Raw genomic sequence first — 18,525 nt, forward strand, 5'->3', positions numbered from 1 at the left:
TGGGTGAGGTCCTGGGGCTGCTGTAGCTAATTGAAGCAAACGTGCTGGCCTAAAACTAGTTAATTCCTCCCAGGTCTAGAGGCCAGACATCCGAGATCAAGGTGTCTTTTCTAGGCCCCAGGAGAGTCCTCTCTGCCTCTTCTGGCCCAGATGGTCATCCCAGCCTCTGCCTCCACTGTCACATGGCTGTGTTCCTGTGTCTGTCCCCAATCTCCCTCTCCTACAAGGACATCTGTCATGGGGATCAAGACTGCCCTCATTAGGGTCACCTCATCCCAGTCCTTACCTGGGTACACCTGCCAAGACCCATTTCCACATATGGCCCCATTTCGAGGTTCCAGCTCACATATATCAGGGGAGACATGGCTTTCCCCGCTGCACAGCTGGTGGGGGTGAACCCAGGCACTGCTGCCATCTGGCTGCACGCCTGCACACCTCTAGCCAGTGCAAATCACTGAGATCCCCCCAGGTCCTGACCCCCTGGACTGCCATTTTAAGCCACAAAAGCTTGAGGAACTTGTCACCAGGCCGAAAGAACCAAGAAAGGGAACCAACCATTCCCTCCACAGGTTTACAGAGCTCTGAGTAGGTCTGGTGCCTACCAGCCCGGGCAGGGTCCATCCTTTCCATTGACCTGTCTGGGGCTTGGAAGAGGAAAAAGGTCCTGAGAGCCCCCTCAAACCTGGGGGTTGGCTTCAAGAGCACAGTGTCATCCAGGTGGAGCTTGGGGCTGCATCTCTCATTCTGTGTACCCCTCAGACCATGGGAGTGCAGCCCCATCCTCCCGCTCCCACCCATTGCCTTGCTGGGTGCCATAGCGCCACACCCTGGTCAGCCTGGTCCTGCTGAAGGTGATGTCCAGCACCTTTGTTTGCATGTGGGTTTACTGGGGTGCATGCTTCCCGTGTCTGAGTGTCACTGCACGTGACATATCTGTGTGTCACTGCACGTAAATTAGGCCTTGTTCCTGGAGAGCACCGGGACCTGCCCACCATGGTTGGTCCTGAAGCCCCCCACTGGCCCCTGCAGCAGCCTATACTGTCCCCAGGCCTCGCTCCCTTTTCTGTGGGGTGGAGTAGATGAGTAGGTCCTAGGACTCCAGGACAGACTGGCTGTCTCCAGAAGGGGAGCAAGGACTGGTCTCTCCAGGGGCTTTTGGGAGAAATGGGGCTTGGGGTACCAAACAGGTAACACCCAGAGGCCTGGGATGGAGGGAGGTGACAAGGCCAAAGACCACTCTCCATGGGCTGGGCCAGAGGCTGGGGGTACCCCATGCTCCCAGGTGGGAGGAATACCCCTCTGTCTCATGGCTGGAGGGGCCAGTGGTCGGGTGGGCCTTGTCCAATCCACTGGGACCTGAATAGGACAAAAGGGCCTAGGAAGGGGGAACCCACTCTCTTCCTGGACTGAGGTGCTGAATATTTTAACTAAGTAGTTCTCCTGCTCTCAGACATGGGTGCTTCTGGTTCTGGAGTGTTTGGACTTGGACGGAGTCAAGTTCCAGGCTTTCTCTGGTGACTAGATTGCAGATGATGGGCCATGGGGCTCTCAGCCTCCTGAGCTGGTTCTAACAATTCTTGCCCTGTATACATCTCTGCATCTCCTCTTGGCCCACGTCTCCAGAGAACCCTAATAGGTCTGCTGATTACATCTATATGGGGAAGGGGTGGAGTTGGGGATGTGGAGGGTGGAGGCTTAGCCAGGCATAGGTGGAAAGAAGTGTCCGAGGCTTGGCAGGTGTCAGGGACACTGCTGGGATCCACAGCAGGGTGGCCAGGCCCTCCTAACAGGTTGGTGAAGCCCACAGGTCCCTATCCAGAATGAGGCCTTACTGCTGCCTTAAATAAGTGGTGTACCACCCCCAAATGAAACAGGTCCAACCATCAAAAGCTTTAAGACTTTTGGGGCATGTGACTTCAGGGTTGATGGATCCCCTCTACATCCATGAGATGTACTGTGGTCAGAACTTCCCAAACCCCACACCTCCAGTGTGTTCTGCTGACTGTGTTCCCCTTGTACCCCAACAAAGCCAGGGGGCCCAGAGGCGAGGCATTGTGCAGAGGGAGCTTAGGATGCAGTATGCCAGACATGACGGCCTTGGTGCTCAGCACGGCAGGTGACAAGGCCTGCTGCAGGCTGATACCCTCCATGATTTCAGGTGAGCGAGGAGCAGAAACCATATTTCACGGCTCCTACAACAGCTAGGACACAACACAGAAATGCTCAAGATTTCAGTTGTGGACGAAATCAGAGGCCCCATGTGTGCTACTGATTGGGAATGCAGCCTGCATTCAACATAGGAAACGCTAGGCAGTCAGGGGGCCAAGAAGCAGAGATGTGCTGAGCAGGGTACCCCATGCCCACTTCATCTGCTGTCTGCCCAGGTGTGGGGAGAGTCTGAGACCTAGGTGGGAAATATCCTTGCCTTTAAGGGATACAGTGCTGGGGAGCCAAGTTCACAGAGGCCCCCCAAGCTGGAGCCAAGAAGAGTCCCAGCCTGTCCCAGGAATGGGAAGGTGCCCCATGAGCTGGGCCAGGATGAGGGGGCCCTACTGGGGTGCAGGGAAGGGAAGGCTGGCATGAGATGGGGAAAATGAAGCAGGAGCAGACTGGAGGAAATGGGTGATGCCCAAAGGGCCCCAAGGTGAGGCAGGTCTCCCACATGTGCGCATGGGCAGGGCTCCTCAGACTGTCTCTTGGTCCCCTGCCAGCCACCCTGCAGGATTGCAGTGACAAGGGTCAAGGCCAGGCTGTCCCCAGACCCCAGCCCAGGCATGGGTGAGAGCCCCACCATGGAGCCAGGAACTGGGTGTGGCTGTGTAGGCTGTGCAGGGCGCCTCCTGGGACACCAGCTCACCCGTAATAATTCCCACATAAGAGACATGGAGGAGGGTGGGCTTTGCATGTGGGCCTGGAGAAGGGATTGGGGTGGAGCAGAGGTAAGGCGGGTGCCTCCCTGTCTGGATCAGGGGGTCCACAGAGGCCAGCCCAGCGGGGCCAGGAGCAGGCAGGGCAGCATCCATGAGGAGCCAGAGGGCACCCCCTACCCCCCACTGTCCAGGAAAGCCTTTAACCAGGTAAAGCTCCCTGCAGCTGGCACTGAAGCTCTAGGGTCAGGGGAGGAACAAAGGTGCTAACAACAGGTACATGGGGGGCAGGTTTCAGGGCCTCCGCCCTATCTGTGTGACCTCAGGCAGGCTTGCAACCTCTCTGAGCACCCCTGGTCTGGCTGGAACGCTGCCAACCTCACAAGTGCCGCACACAGTAACTGCATGAGGTATCTGCCTTGCTCGGGGAAGTGGGCACATCTCTTGTCCTCTCCCTCCTGTCTCTGCCCCTTTGCTCCCTTGGTCACATTACGCTGGGGCAGTGTCCCTGTGTCTCATGTGCATCTTGGCCTAGGGATTCCTGGAGCAGGGAAACTACACCCCACGGTCCAGCCAGGCCCCTGCCCATGGTCAGGCTGGAGGTGAGAAACTGGGTCAGAGGCCTCAGACTGACCCTGGAGGTGCTGCAGATGCTGAAGGGCCCTCTAGCCAGCTCACCCCACCCTCTGCTGGCAGAAGCTGGGCTGGAGCCCTGCTGGGTGTGTCCCCAGGTGTCCCATCCCCAGGATCTGGGGAAGAGGGGCAGAGATGCTTCAGGTATCCTCAGGTAAACACCTAGGCCTTGGTTTCCCCAGGTAACCCCCTGATACCTCCATGTTCCTTGTGGGGCAGTGATGCCCTGACCTGCCCACCAAGGGCCCCCACACCTGCCTGGACTGAAGACAGGTATACTTGTGAGGCGGTCCTGTTCCCAAGGGCTGGGGGTGGGGGAAGGGTGCAAACTAGGAGGACGAATCAGGAGGAGGGTAAATGCCCTTAACGTGGGGGCAGGCCCACAGGAATCCACCTTATTCTTTTTTAAATTGTGTGTATCTTTCCAACGCTCCTTCTAGTCTGTACAGTTACAACTTCTTAAGTTTCAAAGGCAGCTTCTGAGGACACAAGGACCACTTGCAGAAGTCCAGCCATGGGTTGGCTTCCTGGGGGACAGCACCATCAGGTTCTGTGCCTCTCCCGGGAAATACAGGCCCCTGAGGGCACTCTGCAAGGGCAATTCTAGAGTGTCTAGGGCAGGAGGCCCCAAAACACACAACCTCCAGCAGTGGATGGAGGCCGAGTGGAGCTGGGAACCCCAGGTGGAGGAGGGATGTGTTGGGGGCGGTGGCACAGATGGGGACCCCAGGCTGGCTCCTCCGTAAATAGCGAGGTCTGGGGGTTAGCTAGGGCTCAGGGGCAGTACCGGCAGATGCTCAGCCTCTCATAACAGGTCAACAGTGTCCCTGCCACCAGAGCCCAACGAGGGGGCCCTGACCAAGAGGAGCGAGCGGTTAGACGGGGAAGGAAGCCCCAGGCCCTTCTCTGCCAGGTAGGACCGGGCAGGGCCCAGGGCGTGAGGCTCACCACCCCCTTGTCTGGGGGATAGCCGCAGCAGCACAAGGATAGCGGGCAAGCCCAGGTAGTAGAGAGGAGCGGCGCCCGAGGCCAGCGGGGAGGCCAGAAGGAGGCAGCGCTGACCGCGCCCCGGTTTTGTTCTCTGCTCCCCGGGGCGGTTCCTTGGGCGCGCATGGGTTCGCGGGGTTTGCCGCCGAGGCCGGGGCCTGGGGAGAGCCACCGCCGGGCCAGGTGGGACGGCGGCCCCAGCGCGGGTCCTCAGTCTCCGCATCCACGAGATGGGCAGGCTGGTTCCGCGCCGCGCCCTCTAAGAGCCTCGCGGCGCAAGCGCAGAAGAGCCTCGCCCGGCCGAGGCGGGGCGCGCGCCTGCAACGACGGAGCGGGCGCGGCAGGCGGCGGGGCGGAATCCCTGTCCTTGTGCCCCCGCCCACGGCCCAACCCCATCCCCGAGACTGCGCGTGCGCCTCGCGGCGGGACAGAGCGAGACCCCGCCCTGTTCCCCAGCGTCCTCCGCGGTAGCAGGTTCTGACGTGGCCGCCGTCAGAGCCGCCATCTTGTGGGAGCGAAACCAACGCCTGGCTGGGAGCAGCAGCCTCGCCGCGGCCGCCGAGGGTAAGGCGGCGGCCCGGAGCCGGAGAGGGGACCGGGCCCGGGGCTGGGTAGGGGGCGGGTGCCAGAGCCGGGGCTGCACGAGGCCCTGTCCCCGCGGCGGCGGGGCAGTGAGGGCCGAGGTGGGGCCGGGCCGGGTCGGGGCTGAGGTGAGACCGGACCGGGGGGTCGAGGCTTGGCTGGGGGTCGAGGCCAGGCAGGGCAGGGGCCGAATCCGGGATGGAGACCGAGGCGGGGTGGGCGCGGAGGGTTGGGGTGCAGGTCTAGGCGGGGTCCGATACCGAGGCGGGGGTCGGGGCCCGGGTAGAGGTCGGAGTCAGGCCGGGGCGAAGTTCGAGGCGGGGGCCGCGCCGGGGGTGGCGGGATGTCGAGCCGCCGGCCATCGGCACAGCCTGAGAGCCTGGGGCAGGAGTCCGGAAGTCCGGCCGCGGGCTGCTCCGGAAGGCCACCTTCCTGCTCCGCTTGCGAGGCCTCCCGCCTCGGGGTCTCGAGACCAGGAAACTGAGGCCCGCGGCCTGGGACGCCGCAAGGTCACGCGATGGCCAGGGTTTGAGCTCAGTTCCTGTTCGCACTGGGCAGGGCAGGGCGGGGCCCGGGTTCCGGGGCCGGGGCCCCAAGCGGGAGCATTGGGCCGGACCCTTCCTTAAAGCCTGTTGTGACCCCGGATTACTTTCCCCGGGAACGCTCTTCCTTCTGAAGTGGTGTATCTTTAACCTACCTGTGGAACGACTTGCGTGGCCGCTCTCGCAGAGTGCCCCAAGGTTTTGTTGCACAATCTAGTGGGTTACTGTGGGTGAAATCGTAGCTTTGCTAATTAGGCTTGCCGATTCGTACAAAATATTTAAGGTATTAGGGGGTCAGTTCTGACATTACCTCCGAGTTAGGGGGCACTCTCATTTTCTCAGGACACCAAATTTCTGTTATAAAAGAGCAGACGTGGCTGGAGGAGGTGGGAATTCAAGCCCTTTGTGGTGGTCCCGAAGTGATTGTGGAGAGCTGTGTAGTTGGTGCCGCTGGAAGCATTGAAATGGTCAGTTCCAGTTCTTGTTTTTCAGAACCAGTGGTCAGCACTGTACTGCGTGTTTGTGTGTGTGTGTAGGCCTGTGAGATGTGGGGTGCACTGGGGCTCTGTAGGGGGGGGACTGTGAGATATGGGATGCACTGGGGCTCTCTCGAGTGCCAGTTACCAATATGTAACGCGTAGGGACTGCATGTGTGGGGTGCTCATTTCGAGAGATTGAGGAACGCATTGAGTAGCCAAAACTATAAGAACTGGAAATGCAGTGTGTTACTAGCCAGGTCAAAGTTAGGAGAAGTTGAGTGTGTGCGTGCTAATCACGAATCTAGACCTTTTGCAGAGCAAGCCTTCTTCCCATGAAGGTTCTCTTGGTTGGGCAGAACATACAGGTGTCACTGTCTTCAGGAATGTCCTGTTGAAAATAACACAAGTTAGGCATTAGAAATCTATTTCCCACTAGGGTCATCTTCAGACATGGGTATTCAGAATTGACTTAGTCTTAAAAGTAGTTGGTTTGGATAATTGACTCACAGGCTGTGTGCTCATCATTGAAGGGAAGTTAGCAGAAAGCAAACACTGGTTCTATGCTTCACGGTTCTGGTGTTTAGTGGTGTGGTCTGGGTTGGCATTGCCTGTCTCCCACAGGGAGAGACCTTAGGCTGCATCCAAACACCAGATCAGCTGGACCTACCTTGTCTTCTTCAGCTGGGCCACTGATGTGATCTCCAGAGGCAAGTGTCTCAGGCAGTAAGCACAGCCAAGGGAAAGAGCCCTCAAGAAATACACAAATGGTGGGCTAAGCTTCATTCTGCTGGATCTGCTCTGTGCAGGCTCTGCAGGTGGAATGCTGCCCTGACAGCTCTTGATCACCCACCAGTCAGGCCACAGTGCTCCTGCAGCCTTCATGCGCCTATGGATATGCCTGGCCTGCCCAACTGCTTCTGACAGCTCTGCACCTTGCCCCCTAGATATTGTCTTCTCTGTCCTTTGAACCTTCCTGGAATTAGGGAAAGAAAAGGGGATGGAGGCAAAGCTGGCCCAGGTGGTAGGGACACACAGGAACACTACTTACGGTGAGGATCTTAAAATCAGGTGAGAAGGTCCACACTGCACTGCCTCCTGCTCACGTCCCAGGCAGTGGGCACCGCGCACACCTTGGGAAGTGGTTGATTGGAACATCTTGACCTGTTTTGGGGGGAGAGTAAGCCTTCTCCTGGAGGACAGGTGGGCCAGGATGTGTATGTGACACTGTGAGGGTGAGAGAGAGAGAGAGTGAGAGTGAGTGTGTGTGTGTGTGTGAAGGAACATCTTGACCTGTTTTGGGGGGACAGTAAGCCGCCTTCTGGAGGACAGGTGGGCCAGGATGTGCATGTGACACTGTGAGGGTTAGAGAGAGTGTGATTCCAGGGAGTGTGTGGAGGATGAATCAAAGTGTGTGTATGCGAGGGAAGTGATTCCAGAGCTTGTATGTTTGTGTGCGTGTGGGGTGGGGGAGGGGGTGATTCCAGAGCTTGTGTATGGGGGGAGGTGAATCCACAGCGTGAGAGGTATGGGGGGGGGGAGAGAGAGAGTGTGTGTGTGTGTGTGTGGAGGGGGTGTGAATACAGTGTGAATGGTGTCCCAGGTCACACCTGCATTCTAGCCCCTTAAGGTGTGATGAATGCAGGTATGCAGGTGCTGCTGTGGCCACTTCCCTGTGCCTGACAGGGCTGGGCATTCTCAGATGTATCCTCGGCTGATTAGCTGAACAGTGCAGGAGAGGACAGACATAGAAGGTCCTTATGCTAGGAGAGCTAGGGCCCTCACCCCAAGGCCTGTCTGCCCACTTCCACTGTCTCCCTTGCAGTTCCTGGTTTCCTTGCACAATGGCTACAAGAGCTTGGCAGGCTGTCATGGGCAGTTAGAGAGGGATGCATGGGTTCCTCATCAGCCCCCTCTAAAGGAAGGAAGAGTTGGAAAAGTAGGAAAGGAGCAGATTTTACCCAGCACTTGGGAGCAGTTCCCTGTAGGAGGCAAGCATTTTCACACACCTGGGAGGCACAAGGGTGGCTGTCCGGGTGCAGCATTAACAGAAGGCCAAGCTACATCCGGCCCTGTGAGCAGTCTATGATGGGAACTAATTATTAATGTGGAGTTTTTGAGCATCTTACAGTTAAATTAGGTACAGATGACCAAGAAACAATTTCAGGGTCCTGTCTAGATTCATGGAGAGTAGGCATGAAGGCAAAAGTTAGATGTACCACTGAGTGTTGTTATCCCAGAATTCAGAGCAAAGGATGTCCTGAAGCTGCCTGTTGCCTGTGGGGGAGTGTGCCGACCCTAACTAACTGATTGAATCTTTGAAACTGTTTGAAACAATTACAGCTTTTAGCATTTCTCTTCTGTCAAAGGGGAAGAAGATCTTGCCAGCTGCTGGGAATCAGTGAAATGTACTCTCAGTCACCGGTGGCAGGTGCTGTACCAGAGGTATTGCATGTTGTCTCCTGCCCTGACCAGTCAGCACCTCTCTATAGCCATGGCTTCCTCTGGAAGGCTGGGAAAGCCTGGGCTGCACACTTAGGTGTAACTTCAGCTGGCATGAACTTGACAGGTTTCCTGGACAGACTCATGTTTAGAAAGAGCATATCTGTAGATGTGTATGATTGTCTTTTTACTCTTTTAATCCCTGAGGGCCCTGTAAAGTGTTCTTTTCTGCTCTCCCGATGGTGAATCCCTTGGGTGCCCAGCAGAGGAATGTTGGAGCAGGAGGGAGGAAGGTGAGACCAGGTGGACATGGGAAGGGGCAGGCACTGAGTGTGGGCATGAAACCTGTGTGGGAGAAACTGGGGCTTCTCTCAGGCAGTGGGCTGTGTGTCCAGCATGGGGTGGGAGGAACCCTTGTAGTTGGGGAGGCCTGCAGGAACCGAGCACATGAGGGTCGGAAGCCTTTTGGTTGTGCCAGCTAGCCCCCCCCCCGAAAGGCACTTGGGGAATTTGTGGGAGTGACAACATTGCACTCAGTGACTTTCAGTGTGGTGGAAAATGTTCATATTTCTTAAATCTGATTCAGGTTTACATACAGAGATGACTTTTTTGCATAACTTTAATAGATGTTCTGAATTTTCCAGGAAGGCAACTATTTTGTAGATCAGGGTGACTGTATTTTGTTCTTTGTGGAACCTCACCTAAGAGTGGTTCTGTTTCCAGTCCAGGGAAAAAAACTGGCTTCATGGACACAACAGGCCCCAAGAGTGAGCTGTCAGCCCGTGCTCAGTCGGGAGGTCTCTGCCACTGGTTCAGGACTGCCTCCCTGGAGCTTGTGGTGCGTGCGGTTGTGCCCAGGGTGGAAGCATGAGTCTTCCTGTAAACCATGTTCTTCACCACTCTGTTCAGGGATGGTCAGAGCCATGTAGTGGGTGTGTGGCATTGGTTGTCTGCTGCCTCCCTGTCACAAGGGTAGAGGTGGTGGGCTGCCTGTGCTTGCGTGTGGTGTTGAGTTTGACCTCTTAACAGGCCCCTCCCTAGTGTCCAGAGCACCTTATAGGGTGGAAGCCCCTAAGCCTTTCCAAGGAGCTATGATGGGCCAGCTGGGAAAGCAGACGGACTTTTGGGTGTGCCCAGGATGAGGGTTTCAGAATATGGGAAGAGGTTGGTGGCATCAGTGTGGACAGCAGCCCATGAGGGGCAGATTGCATCAGGGCAGTACGAGAGTCTAGGGTGAGCAGGGGCAGCTGTGCCAGGCACTCCATGTAGTCACCTAGGGGCCAGTGGGCATCCCTTGGGGGGGCCTTAAGCAGAGCGTGGCTTTGAGCAAGTGTGAATGAGGTTCCTGGCTCTAGGGCCACCAGGGTAGGAAAAGGGAGGCTTGCTGAGAGGTTGTGCCTCCCAGGTCGTACAGGCGTTCCATGCAAGGGCAAGGCCAGCTTCTTGGAAGGTGTCTGGGGGCTCTAACCTGGTCCCAGGTGCCATCATGATGGGGTCACTGGAGGGGCCAATCCAGTGGAAGCTATTGGCCCTGCTATCCCTTCTCTTTCTGAGCCTCTGGAAGCCCCTCTTTCAGATAAAGTGAGGCTGCAGTTGCTTTTTATTTTGTTTTCAAAACGAAAGTGCCTTCAAGATCCAGGCCTAGGTAGTGGGGGCAGGGCTGCTGCAGCCTCACAAGTCGCCTGAAAAGGAACTTCCCTCAGGACAGCCTGTAAGCAGGTCCCTTTTCTGGGTGTGGAGAGGGGCCCGTATGCGGGATATGTTGAGGCTTTGCCCATGGCCCCTGTGGTGAAGATGTTGCGTGCCGTTCAACACGCAATCAAGTAGCTGAGGTGGACCTCTGAGAGGCTGCATCCTCTTCACTTGGTGACGCCATTCAAGAGTCACCAGGTGCTGTAGTCATTGAACACCTGCTCTTGGGTGAGCTGGGAAACAGGAGGCATCCAGCTGGTAGTGGCTCCCAAGCTGCTCGTGCTCTGCACCTGCGTGGGGGACCACCGGGGAGCCAGCATGGCCTGCAGGTAAGCAAGGGCTGGCCCCTCAGGCATCTGTGTGCAGTTTAACATTGTGGTTTATGCAGATTTGCATTTCGATCTCTAATTAGTTTCAGTAATAAGTCCTTCAGACTGCACTGCATTTGGGCTAGGATAGAGGGCGGATGGGAAGCCTGTGACGTTCATGTAAGGTGGCTTCTCATGCTGTTGCTCCCCAGGGGCTAGCCCCTGTGCAGGCCCCTGAAGGACACAAGTGTTTGGTCAAGTGCCTTGAAGACAGTCATGTTAATGCCTCTGGGCAACTCCATGTACGCGTGTTACATTAAATGCTTTGGTTTTTTTTTTTTTAATCAAATGTACATCACAGTGGTTCAACAGTCTCCTTCTTCCTCTCCCCTGCCCCCTTCTCTCCCCCTTGGTAACCACTAGTCACTTCTTAGTGTCTGTGAGTCTAATGCTCCTTTTGTTTTGCTTTTTATATTCCACAAATAAGTGAAATCATACGGTATTTGTCTTTCTCAGCCTGGCTTATTTCACTGAGCATAAAATCCTCTAGATCTATCCATGTTGTTGCAAATGGCAGGATTTCTTCTCTTTTTAGGGCTGAATAATATTCCATTGTGTATATGTTGGTCATCTTTATCCATTCATCTATTGATGGATGCTTACGTTGTCTCCAGACAGTGCGGCCATAAACATAGGGGTGCGTATATTTTTTAAAATTGTGGATTTTGTTCTATTCAGATAAATTCCTAGGAGTGTAATTACAGGGTCCAGTGGTATTTCTATTTTCGGTTTTTAGAAGAACCCAAATACTTTGGTATTTGTAGTCAGTGCAGCTAAGTTGCAGTAGACAATGGACAGTGGCTCTTGGGTGTGCATGTTACCGAGGGTGAGAGCCAGAAAACTGGGGCTCCAGGAGACCACCTTGCATTTTAAGCTTTTGAAGACTCATTGACACTGAATTTCACATATTGCTCCTTCTAAGGTGCAGACCGGACAGTTGGGGCCCCCTCTTTCAGGTGTGGGGTCACATGCCACAGCAGGGCAGAGACCAGTCTTCCCAGGTTAGGGGGCTGGCCTGGAGCCTTCTGGGGCTCTCTCCTCCCCCAGGGGTTGTGGGACTGCAGAGAGGCCAGCCCAGTGCTTAACTGGTTCTTGTAAAACATCCTAAAAGCATCTCAAACACCAGGCCCTCATTGGAGCTTGCCTTCAGTATGGACCAGAGTGAGACATTTCTGGAGTATGAAGAGGTTGGGGTGGTGGGCTGAGAACACAGGCTTCAGTTCTGAGACAGTAAGTCCTGTGTCTTTATGTAAGTCACAGCATGGCAACTGTATTTGACACTGCCTTTTGCGTGTGAAGGTTGCTAAGGAGGAGATCCTGTCAGTTCTTCTGATGAGAGAAACATAGAGAGGTGGGATGTGGGTGTCTACTGGACACAGTGCATGTATGCAGAGAGCACATGGTCAGATACAGTGAGGATGTGCTGTAAACTGGTGTCAGTGACCTGGTGGGAAAGGCAAGTGGCAAGTCCAGTCAACTGGGCTAGATTGCTGAGTGTGGGCGCATGGAGCTGCGTGCCCTCAGGCATGTGGCAGCATCACACCTTTGTCACAGTCTTTCCCACAGCAGTTAGTTAGCATTGGCATATTCTGTTTCCCTCTTCCACTAAATCATCATAAAACAGTGGATCGCTGGTGAGGGGTATCAGAGCTGTAGAGGTGACAGGCAGGGTGGGGCTGAGGCTGTTAGCTGATGTGCTGCATCCAAGTGGGCCCCTTGGGAGGAAGGTCCCATGGCCGGGGAAGGGTAGGTTCAGTGTCCAAGGCCTATCACGAGGTACGTGCTCTGCTGGAGGCAGTTGTCAATGAAAGCCTTGAGGAAAGCATTTCAGAACACATGTCCCTTCTCAGAGAAGCCTGTGCTGCGCTTTTCTCCAACTAGATGTTAAAACAGATTATAAGTGAGCTGTGCATTCCCTGTACGTAACTATGCTTCAGTAAACTTGGTTCAAAGGGGCAGGAATAGTCTGGTGTCACCTGTTGTACCCCAGTAGGGGTTCATCGTTTGAGCCCCCTGCTACTGGGCTGGTGACATGGCCACCTTTCTTTCTGCAGAGCCAGCTGCACCACTCTGGCCAACTCAAGCCAGGCTGTCCAGTGTGCCCCAAAACCACCAAGGCGGAGCAGAGGGGGCAGAGAGAGGATACTGAGACGTGCATTTCTGCTCAGGAGATAAGCCAGGCACTAAGTTGGGTTCACTTCCTGGAGTGGATGGGTGTGAACAGAGCTATGCTTTCTTCCATCAGACTGGCTTTTCCCTGGGGAGGCCCTGTTGTTCGCCTTCGCCTGTAGCTAGGTAGACCTCGGCATATGAGGATAGTCCACCGAGTTCTTTGCTTTAGTGCTGAATTGCCACCCTGGTGTTCCTGGTGCCGATCAAAGGGAGAGTGTGTTCATTATGGATCTGGTCTTCTGCTCACTAACCTGCGGGGTTGTTACTGTGACCCTGAAAGGCATGTTTTGACTTGAGTTATGAGGGATTTCAGTGGAGGAGAGTGTCAGCTCACACCCAGGCTGGACGTCACATTAGAACCTGTGTGGAGTACCCCAGAAAGTATCCTGATGTTACTGTTGAACACCCCTAAGATAGATGTTGGACCTCTGACAATAGCACATAGTGCTGGGGGCAGGGCTAGTGTAGGTGCTCATAAGGTGGGAAAGCAGGAGCTGGGTTCACGTCTTAAACCCCAGATGTACTTCCACTAAATATGTGGTCCCTTCCCCATTGAGGGCTCCAGGACTTTTTTGTTGAACTGAGGGGGGCCACATTGGTAATCAGGGCTTGGCAGGGCTGAGGCAAGCCAGGGGCGACCACAGGCAGGCTGGGGCTGCGGGTGCTGGCATCACAGTGCTCCATTTGCATGAACGTGGAAACCAGAACAAGAGCATGCCTCCACGCAGCCCTGCTGTATAGCCCCTTCCTCCAAGTCCTGAGGTTAGCCTGCTGCCAGCATTCCTCAGTTTGTCAGCTTTGGATGGTGAGGGGGCCCTGACACCACAAGCTCAGACCTCCACACCCAGCAGCAGCAGTCACAGTAAATGCCATTCACCACTGAGCCACCTGGTGACTGGCTTGCATGTCCCACAGGACTTGTGAAAATGCCCTACTCCTATTTGTCTATCAGTTTTCCCAGTTCACTTTTTCCTGGAACTCTCTACCTTCCTGCTCCATCTGGGCTGGCTGCTGGGCCAGTGTCCCCCTCTGCTGCCAGGGGCTCCCTGCCCATGGCAGCCTTGTGCCTGTGGCAAGGGCCTTGCCTGGATGATGTGTGGCTGTGTTGGTACTGGTTTCAAGCATCACTTTGACTTCTGGTCCTCTCAGGTGGGTGGGTCTCTGCAGTCTGGTGTTCATAACCCAGTCCCCTTCAGCCTGGAGGTTTCTGTTCTGGAACATTTAAGAATTTTCTCCCTATAATTTTCTGAGTTCTTCATATTTGGAATTTCTATTAGATGATTGTTTTTTGTCCTTTTCCCTTTTTTTTATTTTTGAAACTTCACCTTTGTGGAGCAGTGTTAGGTTCACAGCATAATTGATGGGAAGATTGTTTGCAGAGATTTCCTGCACACACAGCTCCCTGGCTCTCCACACCCACAGGTAGTGCTTCTGTTCCAGCTGGTGGGCCCAGAGTCCACCAGACACGTTAAGGTTGTCCCGTGGGCTGTGACCTGTGGTTTGGATAAGAGTTCATTGCAGTCTCACAGCGTAGTGTCACTTCCCTGAAAATGCCCTGGGCACTGTCTGGTCTCCCTCCCTTCCCAATCCCTGGCACCCTAGGTCTCCCGAATGTCTCTGTGGGCTCTCCTTTCCCAGAATGTCGCGGCTGGAATAATACAGAACGCAGCTTTCTCTGACTGGGTGCTTGTGTTTCGTGATGTGTACTAAGGTCCCTTGTCTTTTCATGGCTCAGTAGCCCAGTTTCTCAGTGGGAAAATGTCACCTTGTCTGGATGTCCCACTGTCCTTTTACACACTGCTCACTGGAGGACATCTGGGCTGCTTCCACTGCTGGTGGTGGTGAGCAGAGCTGTTGTGAGATGTGTGTGGGTTTCCGTGTGGGCCTGTCCCCTCCTCTGCGTGGGCACCAAGGAGCACAGCTGCCAGACATCTGGTGAGAAAGTGTGTTTAGCTTTGTAAGAAGCAGCTTGTGGTGCTGCATCACCACTGGCAGAGAGCAGGAGCTCCCTGCCACAGTCCAGCAACACTGCATCCATGGTGGGTGTGGCCGTTCTCCGAGTCTGCGGTGTGGTGTGTCTCCTGGCTTGATGGACATCTCCCTGAGGTGCCTGGCAAATGCTTTCTCCTGTCTGGTTCATGTTCTCCGGCATTGTCTCCCAGAGCAGAAGTCCAGCTTCCCTGTTGCTGCTTTCATGGATTGTCTTTGGTTTCTACCTAAAATGACATTACCATACCCAAGCTAGATGTTGATCTTTTAAACTGCTGCTAGTTTTCCTTTTTTCCCCCATGTTTGTGGATCTCAGTTTGGCTGTTGGGTCTGTCAGGTTCCTTTTCCTGTGTTCTGATGCCCTGGCTCATGTTTTGTGGGCACCAGGGCCCCACCTTTTTGATGCTGGGGCTGTGTGTGGGGCTGGGGTGGGGGGTTGTTTTTTACTGTTTTGCTTTTTTAAATAGTCTTATGTCTTTCTTCCAGGTTCCTTTTTTGTTTTGGTCTCTCCCAAAACAAAAGTTTTTGGGGGCCTCTGAAAGGGAGATGAGGTGTGACTGTTTTGGGGGCCTCTGGGTGCAGGCATCAGTAGGTCCTGGCCATGGGGCCTGGGGTCTCTGGGCAGTTTATACCTGCTTCCCTGTCGAGTGTGCCACGTCTCTGAGTGTACCCACACTTACCACTTGTTCAGCAGCTCCCAGAGGATCCTGTCCTCCCCTGCAGAGCTGAGGATGGTGAGGCCCTACCTGCCCCCACCCAGTCCAGGATTGCTTTACTTCCTCACTGGTATTGATTTTGAAGAGTGTGTGTTTTAAAATGTAATTTCTTGAGTTCTTGTTCAAATCAAAATGTGTCCAAAGCACTGCAAGGCACAGGGGTATAAGGTGTGCACCCTGCGCCATCACCACTCAGGAAGAAGGGCAGCTTCTACACACAGTGGAGCTCTACTGATAGGAAGAGGGACCCACCCCAGTAGATGCTGAGGAAGGGTGCAGGGCTGAGAAGTGGTGGAGCACACATTTCTGGTGCTTGCTGCTGGCTGGGGCACAGCTACTGACCCACCAGGTGGGCCCAAGGACCACAGAGCTCATGATTCCTTCCCCACCTAATGCACTGCCTGGAGCACGGATGTGTCTGTGACCCATACCCACCTTTCCCTGCTCCTGCTGCTTGACCTTGTCTGCAAACAACGCAGTTGGAGAATGAAGGTGCTGCAGCACAGAGAGGCCAGGCCTGGGCCACTCTGCAGCCCCACCCACCCTCTCACCGTTGTGATCTTCCTGTCCCTGCCACCCTGCTGACCTTAGGTCCCAGCCCACTCAGTGAAGTCCTGGTGTGCCTGCTCTTAGTGCACAAGCTGCCTCCCCTTTGGGCAGACTGCAACTAGGGGAGGTATCTGCCTGGAAGGCTCCCCTGCACCATCACATTTCTTGCCCTTGGACCCAGGCCCTGGGGTGAGGGCTAAGCCCTGTGCATGTTGGCAACCTCTGGTGGGAACATGGCCTGGGTGAGGGACTCCTAGTTGTCTGAGCACCAGACTTGAGCTTGGGCCGCATTGTACTTTGTGAGGCCCTTGGGAGACACAGGGCCCCTTGAATGCTCCCGGGTAGACCTGGAGGATGCAGCATTTGTTTGAAAGCCACAGCTGTCAATGGCACACTTCCCTTCTTACTATGTCGGAAGTCGCTTCCCACCGTGGCAGTGGCAAGTTGCCGTGTGGCCTTGGGCATCTCCTCCTGAGAGATGGCAGCTGCTGCCTCAAATGCAGTCAGCCTTGTTCCAAAGATTCCCAGACCCTCCCTTTCCAGGACTTCTTGGAGCTTGAGTGGCCAGGCAGACAGCATCCCTCCTTTTGCTCTGTTCTGAGATTTCTTCTGCCCTGTAGTATGTTTTCAGGGCAAGGTGGGCCACCTGTGATGGATGGGTGCTCTCCAGGCTGCTGTGCACCCACAGCTCTGGGGGCATAGGAGTAGACCCACAGACTCTGTTTCTGCAGGTTTCTCTGTCCAGTGCTGCCCACCGGACAATAGCATGGGGAACATCTTTGCCAACCTCTTCAAGGGCCTCTTCGGCAAAAAAGAAATGCGCATTCTGATGGTGGGCTTGGATGCTGCTGGGAAGACCACCATCCTTTACAAACTGAAGCTGGGAGAGATTGTGACCACCATCCCCACTATAGGTGAGGGCCGGGGATGGCTGGGGGCTGGACAGGGCTCCAGCAGGGGCTCATGCCAACTGGTGCTCCTGCAGGCTTCAACGTGGAGACAGTGGAGTACAAGAACATCAGTTTCACTGTGTGGGATGTGGGTGGCCAGGACAAGATCCGGCCTCTGTGGCGCCACTACTTCCAGAACACACAAGGTGAGCAGCGCTGGCCAGGGGCAAGGTGCCCCCACCCCACCCCCAATCCAGCCTTAATGGCATTAATCCCTGCACCCTGCAGGGCTCATCTTTGTGGTCGATAGCAACGACAGAGAGCGTGTCAACGAGGCCCGTGAAGAGCTCATGAGGATGCTGGCAGAGGATGAGCTCAGGGACGCAGTCCTGCTGGTATTCGCCAACAAGCAGGTATGTGCCTGGGATGGGATTGAGGGGGGATGTCTGCGCCTGCCTTCCCACTGACCGTGCCTGCCATGCTCCCCCAGGACCTCCCCAATGCCATGAACGCTGCTGAGATCACAGACAAGCTGGGCCTGCACTCTCTGCGCCACAGGAACTGGTACATTCAGGCCACCTGCGCCACCAGCGGGGATGGGCTCTATGAGGGGCTGGACTGGCTGTCCAATCAGCTGCGGAACCAGAAGTGAGCATGCTGCGCCCCACCCTGCCTTCTCTCCCCTGAGGGGGCATGGGAGGGGGAGAGTGCCAGAAGCTGCCCCTGGTGGTCAGTGTGCTTCACATGCTGTAAATGTGCAGACGCAGCCTGCAGCCGGGTTTTTATTTAATGTAAATAGTTCTGTTTCCAACGTGGCAGTTTCTGGTACTCCTATGCAATATTACTCAGCTTTTTTTATTGTAAAAAGAAAATCAACCCACTATTGAGTACTGAAAAGGATGGCAGACACTGGGGCCTCCCACAGGCAGTGCCCCCCTCTAGGCTTTAAATCTGTGCAGCTCCATCTCGGAGGTTGGTTTTTAACCCAAACTCCATGTGTTTTTAAAAATAGTCACAAACACTTGACACTCAGAAGGGAGCAGTGTACCTCGCTTGGGTTCTGCAGTGGCCTCTGCTCCATTGGGAACTTGGGGTGGAGTGGCCTGGCCCCTGCATAGTCACAGTGGGACCCCTGATTTGTGCCCGGGTCACTGCATCCCATGGCCTTTGTGCTTATGCTCATGTGGCCGCCCGGGGCGCGGGCCCCTGAAGGCGCCTGGAGCTCTGGATGAGATGCTCACATGTGAGCAGGGGCCTCACCAGCAGGAGCATGGGCAGCAGGGCAGCCCATCTACACGTGCTTTCAACCCCTCAGCCTGCAAGGGTCAGACTTGCCATCGAAACACCACCTCTTTTTCTTTTGTATTTTGATAAACACTGAAGAAGCTGGCGCTGTTAAACTTTACCTTGGGGAAACTCAGAACTGGTATACTTGGTGTTGTGGAACCTTTACTGCTTTCAATACACAATTAGTAATCAACTGTTTGTATACTTGTGTTCAGTTTTCATTTCGACAGATGAGCACTGTAATTAATAGCTGTCAGAATAAAATCTTACCATTTCATGGTTTTCCAGTGTTTGGGTGCCAAGACTCCCCCACCCCCCCTCATGTGTCCCAGG

The 18,525-nt window shown here is 55.0% G+C and overlaps 1 protein-coding gene across 1 annotated transcript; it reads left to right on the forward strand.

Annotated features, from left to right (window-relative positions):
- The first annotated feature begins 4,898 nt into the window (after positions 1-4,898).
- Positions 4,899-18,474, forward strand: ARF1 (ARF GTPase 1). The gene is made up of 5 exons (XM_017663119.3): positions 4,899-5,051; positions 16,747-16,929; positions 17,001-17,111; positions 17,194-17,318; positions 17,396-18,474. Exons 2-5 carry the CDS (start codon positions 16,782-16,784, stop codon positions 17,555-17,557), a joined length of 546 nt encoding a protein of 181 aa, XP_017518608.1. The 5' UTR covers positions 4,899-5,051; positions 16,747-16,781; the 3' UTR covers positions 17,558-18,474.
- The last annotated feature ends 51 nt before the right edge of the window (positions 18,475-18,525 follow it).

The sequence above is a fragment of the Manis javanica genome, chromosome 14 (genome assembly GCF_040802235.1).
Source record: "Manis javanica isolate MJ-LG chromosome 14, MJ_LKY, whole genome shotgun sequence".
Taxonomy (NCBI): domain Eukaryota; kingdom Metazoa; phylum Chordata; class Mammalia; order Pholidota; family Manidae; genus Manis; species Manis javanica.

What these genes read in the sequence shown, in the direction of transcription:
- ARF1 (XM_017663119.3), top strand. Translation starts at nt 16,782, where the DNA reads ATGGGGAACATCTTTGCCAACCTCTTCAAGGGCCTCTTCGGCAAAAAA. An exon ending in CTACTTCCAGAACACACAAG is followed by an intron (nt 17,112 to 17,193) that starts GTGAGCAGCGCT and finishes TGCACCCTGCAG; the next exon opens with GGCTCATCTTTGTGGTCGAT. An exon ending in TGGTATTCGCCAACAAGCAG is followed by an intron (nt 17,319 to 17,395) that starts GTATGTGCCTGG and finishes ATGCTCCCCCAG; the next exon opens with GACCTCCCCAATGCCATGAA.